Here is a 14,679-nt window from a genome sequence, read left to right as displayed (position 1 = left end):
CTAGGGTGGGTTTCTTCAAGATGGGCTGAATTATGCCCTCCTTCAACTGGGAGGGCCCTATACCTTCCTTGAAAGACTGATTTATAAGCTGCGTGATAGGAGGTGCCAAGATGTCAGCGCATTCCTTCAGCAGTTTGGTGGGAATGATATCATTTGGTGCTGTGCTGTTTCGCAGAGCACCGATGATATTTTTAGTGGCATCGATGGAGATCGGTTCTAGAGTGAACTTTCCTAATTGTGGTGAATTTCTGTGGGTATTATGTGAATGATTGCAGGGGGGGTTGAGGGGGGTATTGTTTTGTTGAATGCTTTCCCGGATTCCCTCAATTTTATTAATGAAGTAATCCGACAATTCATTGCAGAACTCTTGGGTGTCTGAATTGGGGGCTTCAAGACAGACGGGATTCATGGTCTGAGTGACCATCTTGAAGAGTTCACGGGGGCGGTTGAGGGCGCTGTTGATAGCCTTGGAAAAGTAATTTTTCTTGGCTATGAAAATTTCTTTATGGTATTTTCTTGTTATGGCCTTGTAGATGATGAGGTTTTCTTCTGAAGCGTTTCTTTTCCAGGCGGCTTCCGCCCTTCTGCGCTCTTGCTTCAGTAACGATAGCTGGTTGTTGAAAGGGAGAGCCAGGGGGCTTCAGGGTAGGCCGGGGGGAAGCCAGGTAGTAGTCTGCGAAGGAGAGCTGGAAGCAGACAGCAGTCAGGGGGAGAACAGGGGCAGGAGCTGGGTGAAAACCCTGCCTGTCTGGCTCCAGGAGCCGTGCGTCCTACTGCTAGGTCCGCACGCCGATTACTACTGGAGCTCAGTTCTAGCCCTGGGGAGGAGTCACTCTTTCAGACTCAATCCAAATGGTGCTGTACTACTATACAGAGGCTTAGGCGAGCCGTCCACCCTACTCTCAAGAATAACCTTCTTATGCTTTACTTGTTTTGGCTACCTTCGGATATTTCTTTGTGTTTTCTTTGTTGTAATGGAAAAATGTACGTCACTGTTACTAACGAGTATTGCTGAACTGTAAGATGTGACTGAACTCAATAAAATAAGTTTTACAAAAAAAAAATACAACTAAAGGCTCCTGCATAACAGTCTAAACAGGTCATAAATCAAGTTGCTATATCATGCAAAATCCTCATAAACTAAAATAAAACTTTCTTCACCTTCAAAAAAAAAAAAAAAGAGCGTCAATTTTAAAAAAGATAAAAAAAAAAAAAAAATTACCTTTTGCTATAATAAATATCCCAATTTAAAAAAATAAAATCGCAATAAGCGTATATTGATTGGTTTGCGCAAAAGTTATAGTGCCTACAAAAAAGGGGATAGATTTATGTCATTTTTGTTATTATTATTTTTTTTACTAGTAATGGCGGCAATGTGCGATTTTTGTCAGGACTGTGATATTGCCACAGCTGTCACGAGCACCCCCCAGTCCCTATCCTGCATGAACTGTGCTGTCAGCAAATTGAAGGACTGGGCATTGGCACATGGTGTGTGAGTCGGGTACCAGTTTCCATGCTCTGCGTTCTCTCATTGCAGTAAAAGAAGGTGAAATGGTAACTTATGTAGTGATTTCGGCTTCAGTCTATGACAATATCTGGCAGGCCGCAGATTGTGGCGGTACTCCAGATTAACTCTGAAGGGATTTGATTTTATGTTCTCCCGGTCAGACAGAGACGGAGCGGATAGTCAATTAGCGTCTCTTGTCATGGATGTCCCATTAGAGACGAAGCAGATGCGGCAAGCACAGTGTCAGGCCAAATGGTTATCCAGCGTGTTGGAATAACAAAGGACACAGCCTAGGATGACAGACTTGTATGCTGTGACAGAGACATTTCAGGGGACAAATCGCCTCCACATAAAAATGAAAACATATCTAAAGAAAAAAATAATCAGATCTGGCAGAATGGCTAATCAGACCCAAATCAGTCTATGTGCACACAATCCGTGGATTAGTATGGAAATCGTTGCATTTGACAGCGAAATAATGTATTCTAAATGTCAGTATTGTATAGAGAACACTGAGCCAGTCACATCAGTCTCTGTACCAGAGAGGTCGTGTGTGCTGCAGCTCTCCCTCTCCAGACCCCAGGGGACCAGGTGTGTTACCTGGCCCCAGTAAAATGGGAGATTCTGGGGATGACCAGGGTGATGGTCCCCCCTGAAGGATCCAACTCGAATCCTCAAGCTTCAACTTTACCTGAATATGGGCTATGGCCCTAAAAAAAGGGAAACAAACCCCCCGCTTTCAGAGAGCGGGTTGCTTATCATTTAACCACTTGGCGCCCAGAGGCCGTCATATGACGTCCTGGGCTTTGTGGGGCTATATCTGAATGATGGGTGCAGCTACAGGCATCATTCACATATCGGCATTTTCAGCTGGCGATTCCCTACACCAGGGATCTTCAAACTACAGCCCTCCAGCTGTGGTGGAACTACACATCCCGTGAGGCATTGTAAAACTCTGACATTCACAGACATGACTGGGCATGATGGGAATTGTAGTTCCTGAACAACTGGAGGGCCATAGTTTGAATACCCCTGCCCTACACCATAAGAATGATCATAGCGGCTGTTCCGCTTGATCGTTCTTACGGGCGACGAAAGGCACGTCCCCCCCTCCCGCTGCCCTCCGTTGCTTCTACCGACTCACCGCTGCGACCGGTGAGTCGGAGAATGGATTTGGCGGCCCCGGATGCTGATCATAGATATTTCCGGCGGACCAGATGGTCGCCCGAGTTTATATGATCGTCGGAGGCCGGGAGCGATGTTATGACGTGACGCACGGCCTCTGCTTTCAAAAAAACTGCACCGCCTGCTGGGAAGCGGTGATCGTTTTTTTTTGTTTTTTTTTTATTTATTATAGGCTTCCCAGCCTAGTGGTGAGATGTGGGGTCTTATTGACCCCATATCTCACTGTAAAGAGGTCCTGTCATGTCATATTCCTATTACAAGGGATGTTTACATTCCTTGTAATAGGAATAAAAGTGATCACATTTTTTTTTTAAGTGTCAAAATAAAAAAATGTAAGTTTAATTTACAATAATCTTTTTTTTTTTATTTTTTAAGTGCCCCTGTCCCCTGCAGAAACAAACGCATACGTAAGTCCCGCCCACATATGAAAACGGTGTTCAACCACACAGTGTGAGGTGTCGCCGCAAACATTAGAGCGAGAGCAATAATTCTAGCCCTAGACCTTCTCTGTAACTCAAAACATGTAACCAATAAAAAAATTGAAAGCGCCGCCTATTGGGATTTTTAATTCCCGAAGTTTGGACGCCATTCCACGAGCGTGTGTAATTTTTAAGTGTGACATATTCGGTATCTATTTACTCGGCGTAAATTCATCTTTCACATTATGCAAAAAAATTGGGCTAACTTTACTGTGAGGGATGACACCAGTTATGTAAAAGCATCGGCGGGGGCAGTACGGGTGAGGAGGGGGTGCTGGATGCTTCCCCTGTCATCCCATCCACCTCAGGATCTGTCTCAATGAAGGAAAAGGCAGCCGCTGCCTCCCTCCCTCCCCAGCAAGCTGGAGGAATAGCACAGGAGGTACAGGAAGAATGCGGAGGGCTGCAAAACATTATTCAGGAAATAGTCTCCCTCAAGTGGAAAAACCTTTCAGTTTTCAGTGGATTCTGCTGATGAGGATGATGGCAATAATTCTGTACCTGGACCTGTAAAGGTAAAGCGGTCTGTAGCGGGTAAACGACTTTCCAGCCGCCAGCACCGTTCCTGTTCGGTTCAGGGTAGAAGCACTTTTTCAGTGGTTTTAGCTGTCAGGGAGGTCCTGGAGCACAGAGCAGGGCTGCAGGCTGGAGAAAGTACTTTCTGGCATTGGATCAGGCTAAAGATTTTGATTGGGTCAATCATGAGTACCTATGGCTGCTTATTGACAATTGTGGCCTGGAAGAGGGCTAGATCGATTTGGTTGAAGACTTTCTACAGAGGGGCTGAAAGCTTTATGATTGTGAATGGTTAGATCGGACCAGGGCTCAAGTCCTGCGGGAACGCGTGGGAACGGAGTTCCTGCACTTTTTTCACAGCAGGAACTCGGTTCCCTTTGCAGGACTAGAGCAGCTGAGAGCAGCCGAGTCGCCGGAGCCAATCCTTCATTAAGCGGCAATGCCCAGCTCGAGTCACTGTCAGAACTTGCTTCTTTCTAAATCCCACAATAACTCGCGGCAGACCTCCGCAATGTCTCCTGGGAACAATGACAAAAGCTCCCAGGAGACATTGCGGCATCGAGGAAGTGACAGAATACCCGCACACTACGCGATGAATCCATATACAGGAAGCGGCCAGTAACATAAAGGATTACTAAGGTACAGTGGATCGAAGAAAAAAAAAACATGCGTTAGTAATTATGCATATGAACGTATATATTTTTTTTTTTGGTGGGGGAGTGGATCTTGAGTGGGAGTTCCCACACTTTTTTCCCCAGGACTTGACCCCTGGATCGGACGGTCCTTTGACTTTGGCTCGGGTGTGTGTCAGGGGTGTTCTTCCTCTGCTATATGCGTTTGCAATCAATCCCTTCATCCCAAGGTTAGAGAGCAGACCATTGTGCGGGGTGCCTTTGGGCATTCCTGGTGAGCCCCCTTTGAGGGTTGTGGCCTCTGGTGATGACGTGTCTGTTTTCATCTCTGGGATAGAGGAGGCAGAGGAGGTGGTCTTGGTGATGAAGCAGTAGGCTGAGACTTTCGACTTAAAGATCAATCAGGATAAAAGTATTTTTTTCTGGATGGGAGAGGAAGGCAATGGCTTTGAGCTGCCGGACACCTTTCCAGAGCCCCGGCTGGAAATTAAAGTTTTAGGCATCAAATTTGTATCCCGGCGATTACGGCCTTTCAAATTGGGAAAGCAGGCTACAAGATGCCAATGCCAAGGTTGCCAGTTCTGTATGTCCGCTTTGTCTGTGCTTTGCCAGTGCCTCTCTTTGCGAAGATCTACAGATATTTCTTCCAACTGTTATTGGGGAACAAACTGAACCTCATTAAGAGGTCTGTAACATACCTTTCTCAAGCAGATGGGTATGGTAAGCCTGGTGTTATTTTGTTCTCTGGTGTTTTCTAAACACATATTGGTAACATTCTGGCAGAGGAACCGCCTGGGTGGGTTGGTATTTTTCAGTCCTGGTTTAGACCTTTTCTAAAAAGCTGGGAGAATGGTGGGCCAGTGAAAAGCCTGAGGGTCCAACATGGTAAGCTCCCGGTGGCCCCATGACCTACAAATTCTTCAGCAGTGCCTCAGGAAATTAAGCCTTTTCCTACGAAGGTCCTGGAGAGTTTTTTTCTAGTGTATGTATTTTGCATACTTCTGCACTGTTTGGATTTATTTGCACATTGCTGTGGAGTGTGGCTTAGAGATTTTCCAGCACAAGGACTTGCATTATTTTGCATGTTATTTTGGAACAGTTTTTTCTGCACTAAAGTTTATTGCACAATTTTATCTAAAAAAATTCTAGTGTATGTATTTTGCATACACAGATTTTATATTATATTTTTTTGCACAGGTCATTTCTGCACTGGATTGTCGCACTTTTTAATTCCTTTTTAACAGCGTTATTTTATTATTTTCACCTCCTATGAAGAGTCATTTATCACCCTTGAATTATTTGGTGTTTTATGCACGCTATTTCATATAGTTTAAAATATGTTTATAGTAAGCGCCCCCTCACCCCCCCCCCCCCCTTTTATTGTTATACCTTTCAGTGTGTGAACACTTTTTAGGTGTATGCTACTTTTTTAATTTTTAGTATATTTTATCCCTTGTTGGTTTGTGTGCATTAGTTCCCCCATTTTTCATCCTAGAGAGGAGGATTGTTGAATCTGCCTTTAGCAAACCACTGGCCTTGAGAGATTGCCCAGGCCCTGTTATGAGGGAGGGTCTGTGTTTTGATTAATCTGGAGAGAATCCCTTTAAAGTTTTGGGATTTGGCCTGGCTCTAGTTCCATGGCATACTCTTATGTAAAGGGCAACTTGAAGCATCGGTCTGTGGAGAACCGTGGTTGTCCAAGAGTGGAGTGTGGCAGTGTGGAGGAGAGACGATGGACCATTTCTTGCTTCAGTGCCCTTTCAATATAAGCAGGTGGGTGGGGCTCTGGGTATCCCTTTTCCTTTCCCGCTTGTTATGCGGAGTGGCCATACGGGGCTTTTAAATCGCAGCGGGATTTTGATTTTGAGACACTTTTTCTAGTTCCCTTAGTAATCTGTTCACAGTGTCAGGTTTCCACTTGGAAAAAAGTCCTTCCAGTCGAGGTGGTGACATTCATGACTTTCTGGGTGAGGTTGGAAATATTCGGGGTCTTGAGAAGGACAGGTGGCGACCGGGGGGCCTGGACAAAGGCGTGGAGGAATGCCAGTTTCCTATAGCTGCTGTCTGTCAGTCTCTGGGTGTCTCTGGGAAAGGCGGCTTTTCTTTCTGTCCTTTCACGCCCCCTAGATTTTTATCGGATCAGATTTTTGAAAAAAGGCTGCGTACATGGGATGAATGTGTAATCGTTTCTAAGCTTGAGGGTATGTTTAGGAAGAGGTTAGGGCTTTTTTTTTTGCATAATTTTTGTAGTTTGTTATTAATACAATTATGTTTCTTTGTAATATAGTTCTATTTATGCTTTTTGGCAAAAAGCTGTTTGTTTTTTGTTATCTGCTGATGTAAGCCTGTTTGTTTTTGTTTAGTTTAGTTAAAAAATTTTTTTTATATATATGTAAATATGTTTTGATACAACCTGTATGCTTGCAAGACTTTTAATACACAAAAATGTACACTCTAATGTCCCACCGTTGTTTAATGTCCCATCACGGTCACACACTATTATTATACATGTTTATAGCTCTGACATATTCTAGGTTGTTGTACAGAGAACACTTTTGAACAAGTTGTGAAATACCTCTTTTTATTTTTTATTATTTTTTTTATTATTATTAAGGGATTATTTATGAGCAGAATGTCGGGTGGGGTGTTGATTTATATCACATAAATCACTTAGAGTAGAAACAATATTAGAATCTCAGAGTTTGTTTTGAACATTTTCCAAGGTCGTTGTTTGTAATTTCCTTGAAGCCGCTGTTCCTTTTTCTGCTGTCCTTTTTTAACTCAGTCCAAAATAAACTGGTTTTAGTTCATATGCTCTTTCAATAAAAAATAAATAGAGCCAAAATCTTCAAAGTGTGATGTGATCAGGGGCGGACTGACCATTGAGGCACTCGGGCACTGCCCGAGGGCCCCATGCCACTAGGGGGCCTCATGAGGGTTGCCAGGCTCAGTAAAGCCTGGGACATTATGTAAAAATCTGTGTTGTTTTTTTTACATCTGTCCCTGATATGTCTGAAACCGACATGCTTTTGATGTGAAAATCTCGAGATTTTAGCTGCCCCGCCTCTGCACTGCCTCCTGGCATGGTGGCCATCTGTAAGCCCGGGAGGGGCCCATAATCTTCTATTCCCCGGGGGCCCCATGAGTTGTCAGTCCGCCCCTGGATGTGATCCTTTTCTTCCCTGAGACACGAGCTGAAGGTTCAAATCTAACTGGACATGTTTGTTGACATGGTGAAGGTGAAGAATTGGGACGATGGACAGTTTGTTCACTCTTAAAAGGGTTGCAAAGTCAGAAGTTTTTTTTCATCTTAATGCATTCTATGCATTAAAGGGGCTGTAAACCTTCGTCTTTTTTCACCCTAATGCATCCTATGGATTAAGGTGAAAAAAACACCTTACACTGTCCAGCCAACCCCCTGCCTCCCCACCACCACCCCCGTTTTACTAACCTAAGCCCCGAATTTCAGTATCCCGCGTCGCTCTCTCCATTGCTTTTCGGCTCTTCATTGGATAGATTGATAGCAGCGCAGCCATTGGTTCCCACTGCTGTCAATCAAAGGCCGAGTCATGCACCCGCAAGGTAACCCCCCTGTCTATCAACGTGCCTGGACAAATAGGAGGGGCTGTATGTGACGGCGTGCGGCGGGGAACACACAGCTATTGAAGTGAAAACTGTTATGTTCCCCGTGCTCTGATTATTTAGGCAGCGGCTTTCCTCTCTTCCCCTCTGATCACTGGGAGAACGGCTCCCATATGACCCACATGCTGGCAGTGCTCCCCCGCTGCCAGGCAGCCCTTCCTCGCCAGCCCTCAATTTCCACTCGCAAAATGCGTGCAGGAGAGTGGAATTTTCGAGGGCTGTGTGTGTGTATATGTATATGTGTGTATATATATATATATATATATGTGTGTGTGTGTGTGTGTGTGTGTATATGTATATGTGTGTATATATATATATATATATATATATATATATATATATATATATATATACACAGTGCTTAGCATAAATGAGTACACCCCAACAGATTTGGCAGAAAACCTTTCCTTTCCTTTTAGAATCAACATTTTCTGTGGAACACTCTACTACAAAATACTCCCACAAATGCGGACCATTGATTGCAACCAAAATGTCTTAATTTGCACACACAAATTTATTCAAGACCATGTTGCAAAAATGAATACACCCCGATGAAAGTCTTAGGAGCAAAGCAAAATTTTAGGCCTCATTCACACAAGGAGGATTGACTCAGCGGAGTCCACTAGCTCAGCAGGTAATCGCTCTGTGGATCTCCGCTAAGCCGGCGGATGACAGGTCCGTCTATGCTCACCGAGCGGGGAGGGGCCTGTCAGATCGCCGCTGATTTCTATGGAGAGATCCGACAGCATGTTCGTTTTCATCATATCTCAGCCGATCCAACCTGCCAAGACAGATGCCAAACGTATTGCCATACGTCTGATTTTAGTGGATCGGATGGCAGACGGGTGTCAGCGGTCACATCTCCGCTGACATCCGTCTCCCCATAGAAGTCGATGGATGGCCCGCTCAAATCCACTTGAAAAATGGACAGGTGGATCCAAGCGTGCTTGACGTGTGAAAGGGGCCGATGGGCCCCTTTCGCACGGGGCGGATCAGTAATGATCCGCCTCCGTGTGTCCGTCAGCTCAGCGGGGATTCTCTGTAAAATCCCCCGCTGAGCCGTCGGCTGACAGGGTGGTCCCCGCACACTGTGCAGGGACCGCCCTGTCTTTTCTCCGCTCTCCCCTATGGGGGGATCGGATGAACACGGACCGTGAATCGGATATTCTTCCGTCCGCAAAATCGGATCTTTGCGGAGGCGGGTGATTATGGGTGTCAGCGGATGTTCATCCGCTGACACCTGCAATCACATAGGGACCAATGTATGTCCCGTTTTCATCCGGGAACGGATGGATGAAAATGCGGACATACGGTCCGCACATGTGAAAGGGGCCTAAGACAACAAAATCCTAATTAACAAGACTTCAACTGCAGGTGAGTCTAATTATTCATTAAACAGGTGTCCAGCAGACAGTCGACTATAAAAGGGTGTTATTTAACCACTTAAAGACCGTCAACCGCAGATATACTGTACATGTACGTGATTTTGTGCATTAGTTACTGGGAGCACGTGTCAATTGGACAGAGGGGGAGCCAATCATTGGGTCCGGCAGACCTTTGGATTACAAGCATGTTTCTGGAACGAATTATATATATAAAGTGTTCCCTGGTCCATACCTTTGCACCATACCAGTTGCGCCTCCTATATGGGGAATAACTTTACGCCGGACGTACGACTTACGCAAACCGCGTATATTATGCGCCGGGCGCAACTACGTTTGTGAATCGGCGTATCTCCCTCATTTGCATATGTGCATAGAAAATCTATGGGAGCGGCAAATGCACCCGGCGTAAATATGCGCCCACGATACGACGGCGTAGGCAAGTTACGTCGGTCGTAGAAATGATGGTGTGTACGCGGCATTATTTGTCCGGTGGGTGGCAACTCGCTTTGTACAAAGGCTACGACAGCCTCTATTTTATTTATTACAGGTATTTATCTAGCGCTTACAATTTCCATAGAACTTTATATATTGTCACATCAGTCTCTGCACTCATGAAGCTTACAATCCAATGTCCTCTTTCTCACATGAATACATATAAACTAGGGTCAAGTATATATACTGTGTGGCCCGGATTCACAAAGCATTTACGCCGACGTATCTCGAGATACGCCGCATAAGTGTAAATATGCGCCGTCGTATCTATGTGCCGTGCTCACAAAACTAGATACGCCTGAAAATAGGCTTTTTCAGCATGAAAAAAACGTTGTTTTTCAAAAACATCATTTAAAATGACCGTGTGTGGGCTTCACATCATTTTTCAGGTTCTGGAAAACAACAAAAAAAAAATTCGAACATGCTGCATTTTTTAACGTCGTTTTAAACAATGTCGTTTTTTGGGTTGTAAAAAATTATCGTGTGTGGGCTAAAACGACGAAAAAAACCTGCGCATGCTCAGAAGCAAGTTATGAGACGGGAGCGCTCGTTCTGGTAAAACTACCATTCATAATGGAGTAAGCACATTCATCACGCTGTAACAGACAGAAAAGCGCAAATCGTCTTTTACTAACACGGAATCAGCTAAAGCAGCCCAAAGGCGAATGTAACTTCCCCTTTATAGTGCCGTCGTACGTGTTGTACGTCACCGCGCTTTGCTAGATCATTTTTTTAAAACGATGGTGTGTGGGCAACATCGTTTTAATGATGAAGTTGGGAAAACGTCTTTTTTTTTTAGACATGCTGAAAAACAACGTTTTTTTTTATGCTGAAAAATGATCGTGTGTACGCGGCATCAGAAAGACTCGCCTGATTTGTTATACTAGCAAGAGGCTGCTTTAGCGTAGATGTAAACCTAATAACTCAAATCTCATATAATGTTTAATATGTTATTGTAATTTCAAAAGTCATTTTCAATCTTGTTAAATTTGCAGCATTCATCAAAATAAACAAGGTCCCTGCACTACTTTTTTGCGACTTTGGTGCTATTTGAGTCCCATATACTGGAGTGTTAATTTACAAATGATGCAATGAAATCACAAGCAAGTTGCATTTGTTTGGGGTCGCAGCAGTGTGAACCAAGCTGTACGGTCCCGCAGCTGTACCCGTTCACATGTCCTGCTGCAGCCCCCTTCCTGAGTGAGTGAGTGAGTGAGAGACTTGTAAAGCGCAACACATGCGAACTGAATCGCCTCTGGGCGCTGTATCCATTTCATGGGTAAGGAACCCCTTGACCTCAGAAGAGATGGGTTTTAATCTTTCTCCTGAAGGCCAAGTGGTCTGACTCCAGTCGGATGGTGGTTGGTAGTGCATTCCACAGGCGAGGTCCCTGGACTGCAAATCTTGGGTTCCTGCCATCTTGGGGTCCCCCTTTGGTGGCGGAACACCAGGGCCTGGTCACAAGTGCAGCCTTTGCGACCCTGGTATTTCCACCACTGCTTCAGTTATAGGGTGGCAACTCTCTGATCCTGTCCCACAGTTGTGTTCCTGCATTGTCACGCAAACATGCTCCATTGTTGTCCCCTTCAGAAAACCCTGAAAAAAAATGCCATACAGCCATCACTGGAGACGTGGCTGCAGGAGATCAGCAACCCTGAGATGTAACAAAGGTGAAAAGAGGACTGTACTATGTATATATACAGAATAAAAATTGTTATCATTGGAAAATGAAAATGTAGGTGACTAAATGAATATATTTTGAGGAGGATGCGGGTTTAATAATAATAATGCTGTACACACTCATCTTTTATGGAGATACAATAAATCCGGACTGATTTAAGAGCATGTATGGTGTTGCGGATTGTCTTTTTATCTATTCATTACATTGACAGCTGAGCAACTGCACATCCTGCACCCGACAGCTCAGGAAGATTCTCATTGATCTGGGGTAGTAGCACCTTTCTCTGTTGTTGATGAATGTTTAATAATACACATTGCATGAAGCAAACTAAATGTTATCCAGGTAGGGTTTATATTACTTTAATACGCATATGGTGTAATAAAAGAAACACGACGTGAGCAGGCAGATTTTTTTTCAGGCGTTCTTTTATATATATTTATATATTTGTGTGTGTTTTTCTGATGATCCTTCATATATTGAGTGATGTAGCACTGTTACTGTGTAGGTGGATGGACACTCTCATGTTCTAATTTTGGATCTCTGGTGTTTTTCCACAGACAGTCTTCTGATTGACTATCAGTTCACCTTCAGCCTCATCCAGGAGGATGATCGTCACCACACAGCCATCAACTTCATTGCCAACCCTGAGCAGGTGAGCTGCTACATCCAACGCGTCATTGCCACTGGACGTCGGTCTGTGTCCATAGCTGGCCCTCACAGCATTGTCATGTGTCTGTGATTATCCATAATTAGCCAGCAGCCTGGCCTGTGCCGCAGATGGGCTCACAAATTCCATTTGGACTGTGGTCCCTGAGTCACATCCCAGATGTCATCAGTGGGTGACGGACTTGACAAAACTGAGGATGTGATGACAGGAGAGGCTGAACTCTGCGAGTTATTCACAGCTACCAAGACACATTTAGAACGAAGGAAGAAGTTAGGATTTATATCAGGAACTGAAAGATATCTGAAATCTTTACATCTTTGTAAATGAGTAAAAGAATATCAATAGGTTCTCCCACCTAAAAAATAAGATTTCAGTCCTGGACAAGTGTTGGTTGTGACATTTCCTACAATGGTGATAATTGTGTCTCTGCCCCTCCTACAATGGTGAAATTTCTCTACAGTAGTTTGTGTCTCTGCCCCTCCCACAATTATGAGATTTCCCTGCACTAGTTTGTCTCTGCTCCTCCCACAATGATGAGATTTCCTGCACTAGTTTGTCTCTGCTCCTCCCACAATTGTGAGATTTCCTGCAGTAGTTTGTGTCTCTGCCCCTCCCACAATGGTGAGATTTCCTGCAGTAGTTTGTGTCTCTGCCCCTCCCACAATGGTGAGATTTCCTGCAGTAGTTTGTGTCTCTGCTCCTCCCACAATGATGAGATTTCCCTGCAGTAGTTTGTGTCTCTGTCCCTCCCACAATGGTGAGATTTCCCTGCAATAGTTTGTGTCTCTGCCCCTCCCACAATGGTGAGATTTCCTGCAGTAGTTTGTGTCTCTGCCCCTCCCACAATGGTGAGATTTATTGCAGTAGTTTGTGTCTCTGCCCCTCCCTCAATGGTGAGATTTTCTGCAGTAGTTTGTCTCTGCTCCTCCCACAATGGTGAGATTTCCTGCAGTAGTTTGTGTCTCTGCCCCTCCCACAATGGTGAGATGTATTGCAGTAGTTTGTGTCTCTGCCCCTCCCACAATGGTGAGATTTCCCTGCAGTAGTTTGTGTCTCTGCCCCTCCCACAATGGTGAGATTTCCTGCAGTAGTTTGTGTCTCTGCCCCTCCCACAATGGTGAGATTTATTGCAGTAGTTTGTGTCTCTGCCCCTCCCACAATGGTGAGATTTTCTGCACTAGTTTGTCTCTGCTCCTCCCACAATGGTGAGATTTCCCTGCAGTAGTTTGTGTCTCTGCCCCTCCCACAATGGTGAGATTTCCTGCAGTAGTTTGTGTCTCTGCCCCTCCCACAATGGGGATATTTCCCTGCAGTAGTTTGTGTCTCTGCCCCTCCCACAATGGTCAGATTTCCCTGCAGTAGTTTGTGTCTCTGCCACTCCCACAATGGTGAGATTTCCTGCAGTAGTTTGTGTCTCTGCCCCTCCCACAATGGTGACATTTCCCTGCAGTAGTTTGTGTCTCTGCCCCTCCCACAATGGGGATATTTCCTGCAGTAGTTTGTGTCTCTGCCCCTCCCACAATGGTGAGATTTCCTGCAGTAGTTTGTGTCTCTGCCCCTCCCACAATGGTGAGATTTCCTGCAGTAGTTTGTGTCTCTGCCCCTCCCACAATGGTGAGATTTCCTGCAGTAGTTTGTGTCTCTGCCCCTCCCACAATGGTGAGATTTCCTGCAGTAGTTTGTGTCTCTGCCCCTCCCACAATGGTGAGATTTCCTGCAGTAGTTTGTGTCTCTGCCCCTCCCACAATGGTGAGATTTCCTGCAGTAGTTTGTGTCTCTGCCCCTCCCACAATGGGGAGATTTCCCTGCAGTAGTTTGTGTCTCTGCCCCTCCCACAATGGTGAGATTTCCTGCAGTAGTTTGTGTCTCTCTGTCTCAAAACACCAACTAAATCACTGGTTCAAATTGATTTGATTATTTACTTTAAGCAATTCACATATGTATCTAAAAATCAGAAAATCATTTGTAGGATTATAAATTTCCCCTTTAAATCAGGAGGAATAAGATGATAGCGCCTTTTGAACCTTTGTGGTTAGATGTCATTGTTAAAGTGGAGGTTCACCCGAAAAACAATTTTTTTCGAGCACAAACCTTTAACTACCTCTGCCGACAGATATGATGACGCTATATGCTGGGAGTTGTAGTTCCTCACAAAGTTGCCCTTGTCCACTGTATGACTCGTAGCAGACAGATCTCTCCCATGCTCCCAATTCCCCCTGTCATCCTATACTATGTACATGTTCTGTGTCTGCACAGTCTCTGTGTGATTGGTTGTTATGCGCACACATTATTTTACATCCTTATTAATACTGCAGGATGTAATTTCCGCCCTGGCGCTCTCTTCCTCTCGTGTTGCTAATTTAGTTATTATTACTTCCAGATCTCCTGCTGAGCTGAACCGGGCACTGGTGTGTGTGATGTCACTGGGTGTCAGGCTGCACTCACGCCTCTCAGTATGCTTAGTAGACATTAAAGAGTAACTCCACTTTTGTT

General features: G+C 44.8%; 1 protein-coding gene across 1 annotated transcript in view; it reads left to right on the top strand.

Annotated features, from left to right (window-relative positions):
- Window positions 1-14,679, top strand: part of ATRNL1 (attractin like 1) — an 859,416-nt gene that overhangs the window by 452,100 nt on the left and 392,637 nt on the right. Inside the window, exon 22 of the mRNA XM_040361535.1 lies at window positions 12,077-12,171. Within this exon, the coding sequence (XP_040217469.1) occupies window positions 12,077-12,171 (95 nt within the window). The remainder of the gene's footprint in view (window positions 1-12,076; window positions 12,172-14,679) is intronic.

The sequence above is a fragment of the Rana temporaria genome, chromosome 8, assembly GCF_905171775.1.
Source record: "Rana temporaria chromosome 8, aRanTem1.1, whole genome shotgun sequence".
Lineage (NCBI taxonomy): Eukaryota > Metazoa > Chordata > Amphibia > Anura > Ranidae > Rana > Rana temporaria.
This window is presented reverse-complemented; position numbering and strand designations above follow the sequence as displayed.